This window comes from Sinocyclocheilus anshuiensis, unplaced genomic scaffold, assembly GCF_001515605.1.
Source record: "Sinocyclocheilus anshuiensis isolate Anshui unplaced genomic scaffold, SAMN03320099.WGS_v1.1 scaffold744, whole genome shotgun sequence".
NCBI lineage: Eukaryota > Metazoa > Chordata > Actinopteri > Cypriniformes > Cyprinidae > Sinocyclocheilus > Sinocyclocheilus anshuiensis.
In genome coordinates, this window is record NW_015558574.1 from 206,613 (window position 1) to 212,103 (window position 5,491).

At 36.3% G+C, this 5,491-nt stretch overlaps 1 protein-coding gene across 1 annotated transcript in view; it reads left to right on the forward strand.

Annotated features, from left to right (window-relative positions):
- Nucleotides 1-2,754, forward strand: part of LOC107679656 (adenylyltransferase and sulfurtransferase MOCS3) — a 14,510-nt gene extending 11,756 nt beyond the window's left edge. Inside the window, exon 13 of the mRNA XM_016475275.1 lies at nt 2,484-2,754. Coding sequence (XP_016330761.1) covers nt 2,484-2,641 — 158 coding nt within the window. The 3' untranslated portion in view covers nt 2,642-2,754. The remainder of the gene's footprint in view (nt 1-2,483) is intronic.
- Nucleotides 2,755-5,491: the final 2,737 nt, after the last annotated feature.

A 5,491-nucleotide genomic window follows, 5' to 3' on the forward strand; every position in this document is an offset into this window, starting at 1 on the left:
GAAAATGAGCCTATTTTCAAAAATAGTGGAGTGTTCCTTTAACACTCTAAGCTCCTGCATCTGAGTTATTTTCGCTCACACATGATGCTGACAAATAAGTACATGTAATAAATCCACTGAGCAGGCCTGAAAACTGACTGTGCCGAGCTGTGCTTCTTAAGTGATCCTATCTTTACACAGTAAGCGCACAGCCAGCCCTCATTAGACGTGTTGAGTATTCTGAGCACAGAGGAGGCGTAATCTGAGTTTTCTCAAGCTAATTAAGCATTCGGAGCACAGTGTTGTCAGCTACCTCGCTTTTCTTGGATTGCCAATGAGGTGGTGATGATGGAGTTGCTAAGCATTTATGTTCCAACACAGAAATGGTTTAGTCATCAGAAACAGCTGGAATAATCAAGTCTTTTTTTGATTTTGTAGTATTTTAGTCTATTTGAGCTAATTGAGTGATTTTACTTGACAGGTAATATTATGAAATATTACCTTTTGAAATAAATGTTTTCTATGTGAATATGTTAAAATGTAATTTATTCCTGTGATCAAAGCTGAATTTTCAGCATCATTACTCCAGTCTTCAGTGTCAGAAATTATTATAATATGCCGATTTGCTCAATGTTGAAAAAAAAAAAAAAATTTGTGCCATTTAACTTTTTTGTAAACCATGATGCATTCTTTGATGATAGCATTAATTTGTAATAGAAATTGTGAGATATATTCAGTGTCACTTTTGATCAAATTACCGTATTGACCCGAATATAAGACGATGTTTTTTTCTTGGAAATGCATCTGAAAAAACACGGTCGTCTTATATTCAGGGTCTAGACTTTGACATGTCAATAATACACCCACAACAATAGGTGGCGCCAAATACGCATAAAACGAGTGTGCCATGAAATACGTAATGTAATGCGTGTTGTAAAGATCACGAGTAAAAACAAAAGAAAAAGAAAACCTTACAGCTGCATGAGTCGTGACTGTCACGTTAGCCTGATGGGACCAAACTCCCTTTGTGATTTTAAAACGTAAGACAGTACACAGATTTGAAGACTACAGTAAGATTTAACTTCTACTGTTAATAAGATTTTGGTAGGCTACTATTAGATGGATAGCCTAAATGTCCTAATTCAATTTTTATGGTATATCAAAAAGTGTATATTTTTTAAATGTGATTTGTTGGTACATTTTACCAGTTTTTACCATACTTCCAAAACAAAAATTAAAATAGGAAAAATAATGCAATATGAAAATAATTGAAGACAAAATGTGTTTTACTAAGAAAAGACAAGATTAGGTTTTTAAAAAGCCTTTTTCCAAAAAAGGTACATCTGGAAAAAGGGGGGTCGTCTTATAATCAGGGTCGTCTTATATTCGGGCAAATACGGTATATGCGGGCCAATACGGTAATCCATCCTTACTAAATATAAGTGTTATTATTATTATTATTATTATTATTATTTCCTTAAACCTTACCCAAAACTTTTGAATGGTAGTGTGTCACATTGTGACAAAATTCAGCTTTGCATTACAGGAATAAATACAATTTTAAAATATATTCAAATACATAACAGGGGTGTATTCCAGAAAGCAAGGTTAACTTACCCTCTGCTAAACCCTGAACTCTCGGTTGATTAACCCAAACCTTGCTTACTTGAGGTATGTTGGTTCCAAAAATGCGTCCGGGAGCAAGTTCATTCAACCCAGAGTATGTTTCTGATTAACATGCAAGACTTTCTCTCTACCAGAGTCACTATGGAAACAGACGCTGAGATAAAGCGTGCCATACTACTTCTTTCTTCTTTGGCCATTGGCATACTTGGTTCATATCGCCACCTAACTGGTGGTTGTGTAATCATCAGATTTGTATTTTATTATGGAAATACATAATAGAAAATGCCAATCCATGATGTGTGAGTTGTCATAATAATGTGTTAATTATATATATATAAAATTAAACATTACCTTGTCATAATAGTGTTTTATAATTTTTTACAGATAATTATTATATATGCCAATAAAATAAATACAGTAACCATATTAGAATAAAATATTACCTTATATATTACTTATATTAGTGCTTTATAATTAACATATATATCAGCAGGTTATGTTCAGAGAGTAGGTTGCTATGGCTACTTACATACACTGAGAGTTACCTCTGTTTTTGGAACCGAAAGCTGAGTTTATCCACTTGCTTACCTTAAATATGTCACATAACCTGCTTTGTGGAATACCCCCTGGTCTTTTAAATTGTAATAATATTACTGTTTTTTTTCTGCATTTTTAATCAAAATAATCAAATAAATGCAAATTATTCAAAATCTTCATGAGAATAGGAGATTGCTTTTAGAACTATTAAAAAGTCTTAATTATTTCAAACCTTTATATGTGTAAGTGTGTTTTGTTTGGGAAAATAATCTTTGTATGCAGTATGATTGGAGTGAATAAGCGTAGCTTTACTCTGTATGTTTACCTTTATTGTCTTGTAGTGTTTGTGGTTTGCAAACTTGGCAATGACTCCCAGAAGGCTGTTCAGCTGCTGGAGAAAATGTCTGGACAAGAAATTGAGCAGGTCACTGTGAAGGACGTCAGTGGAGGATTGATGGCCTGGGCTAACAAGATAGACCCCTCTTTTCCTCAATATTGACTGTCATTAATCATCTGTATTAATGTCATGAATGAAAGCAATAAAGTTGTTATCAATGTACTTTTATTTCATTTATTTTGTTATTGGTATGAATTTTTATGGCACCTCACCACCCCCTGCCTTTTTGTTGATTAAAGTATACCTTAATGTGTGTAATATAATCAAACTGATTTCTTTATTTATACAAATTCTAGTGATAGTTATTCTTGCTCTGTACCTTTAATTTTATACTAAGATTCTTGAATTAATATAGAGTAAAGTTTTATACAGCACATGGCTGTAGTGATAACTTTTTTCAAAAACAAATTATACCTTGCAAGACGCATAATATTAACAAAATAAAGAGATCATAAAAGTTTTTATTTTTTATATTTTTTTAGATCAGGCATGAATAAGCCATTTCCCATCAGAAATGCTTACAAATCATCCACAAGACAAAATAATATATGCATTTTAAAAGATGACCTTGTTCAAAAGTTTAAAATGATTCGTAATGCTGTGTTGTGCGCAAAGATTTGCAGAGGATGCTAGAAAACTTGTTAAAAAACAAAAAAACTGTTCAGTTAACAATAGACTCCTGAACAACTATCACAAAACATAAAAACATTTGTTCATCCAGATAACAACAGACATAGGCCTGTGTAATTATTTGAATGGGGTCGTTTGTCTTCTGTGATATATGTTATGTGAAATAGATCTGTTATGTAAAATAGATTAGGGCAATAAAAAACAAAAACAAACATGCAATCTTTGTGATCCCTCATATTTTGTTAAAATGATTAGAGTGCCTAAACTGCAGCTATAATGGATGTACTTAATTTTAACTATAACAGGTCATTAGCAAACTTCATCGATTAATAGTTAATGTATATTGCAATACTTAGAAATAATTATAATACAGGAATAAAGCTTTTTCATATTTATATTTCAATGAAATACTGAACCATACCATTCATATAATACTAGATAGAAATATATGATATATCGTATAATCAACAATCTGAGTTTTGTGGACGATCGCAGTTCGCCGAGAAATATCGCAACAATGTAACTAATCAAGAAGACGGTACAAAGCGTTGCGTCATAGTGGCTGTGTAATGACGCCGGTAGAGGGCGCTAACACGCGCTCAGCGCTCACATAACGGAAACTGCGCGTGAGGGACATGCGCGTCATGCAGCGAGAGAATGAGAAAAACATTTCTGCACTCATGAAGCTCAACTTCTTCAGTTCGACAGACCTGCCATTTCCTTCAGTCTTTACTTTCTCTGTCTATGCGGCGTTTCTTATTAGCCCGCGGAAATGGAGAGCAGATACTGAGGCGCGTTTAAAGTAGTAGAATGTAACACGAAAAGAGGATAGAAAGTTTTCAAATCGAGCTCATGTAAGGGACTCTACAACCGAGCGATGCTTTACTGGCTAAATTAAGCATCAGAAGCTTCCAAAAAGAAACCTCGAGGCGTTCAAGTCCTCGTTTTCTATTGATAGTAAGCTTTTTTTTCATCTCTTCACTTGTTAGGGAAACGCCTTTCCAGCCTTAAAGGTATGTTTCCTCGCTTTTCCTCTGGTCTTCAGTGTGTCCTTCTAGATTGAGTTCGTCTTGAGATTCAGTTGCTCATGATGCATGATGATAAAGCCCGAACAAAAGACATTGTATAACTTGTTTTGCTGGTATTTGTGGTCTTGTGCCAGTTTTGTGATCTAGAGTGGGAGGGTCTCCAGATGTGCTTCCAGATGTGAGCTGGAGTTCTTCAGAGCAAAAGACAAAAAATGTGCAAAACTCTACAAGGAGTTTCACTTATGCAGATAATGGCTTCATGAGCACTGGGAACTGTGGAATAAAGACTTGAATCTGTTTTGTTTCAAACAGGAATGAGCGTTGAATGAGGAGCTGGATGACAATGGAAGCCACTTTGTCAAACATCACGCTGGCATCCTGATTGCTCAGCCGTGGAGTGACAACCTTATCAATCCAACGTGTGCAACATGTGCTGGAAATCACACAGCCAGCCATGAAGCATGCTATCCGGATTGCATGTTCTTAGAGGGAAACGTAGCGAAAAATAGGCACCTTATTCTTTGGTCCGATTTCGCTTCCTCGTACGGCACGGATTGCACATGACCGCAGCGATTCTCTTCACCTGCCTTAGGACAGAAGAATATTGTGTTTAATTAAAAACACAACCCGCCCACTCACTGGATATCAGCCACGGTTTCCAAGCTGGTCAGTTTTACACGGTTTACTTTCAATCTGCGGAGGAAACTAATGTCTGCCAGTAGTAGCACCTCTCCTCTGACCTTACCTAAACCCTTCGGCCACTCTCAGCATCAGACTGCACCCCCAACCCCCTCTCCATCACCCAGCCCTCCGGTGCCACTCTGCGTCCGTCTCTCCAATGGGAATCACAGCGTTCCGAGCCCCACCAGCTCCCTCCACGGAGTGTCCTTCCTCCTTCAGATCGGACTTACTAGGGAGATGGTCACCCTGGAGCCACACGATCTGTCCCTCAGTTCTGTGAAGGATTTGGTCTGCTCCATAGTCGATCAAAAGGTAGTAACGTTTCAAGGATATTTCGTATTTGCATGATCTACTCGCTTACCGAGTCTAGGCACTTGGTTACACTTTATAACATAATTTGATAGTGTATGTCAAATCTCTACACATTTTTGCTTCAAAAAGTATATATGTTTTCAGCCCACATGATTATTTTTGAAATTGAGTTCTGGTCATTTCTGTAAAAGGGTAAGACTAATTGACTGATGCGAGTTGTTTCCTGTAATCTTCAGGAAGTTGATTTAGGTGGATGAGCATGAGGAGCATTAGTGACTGATTAAAGAACACATTTTCATTC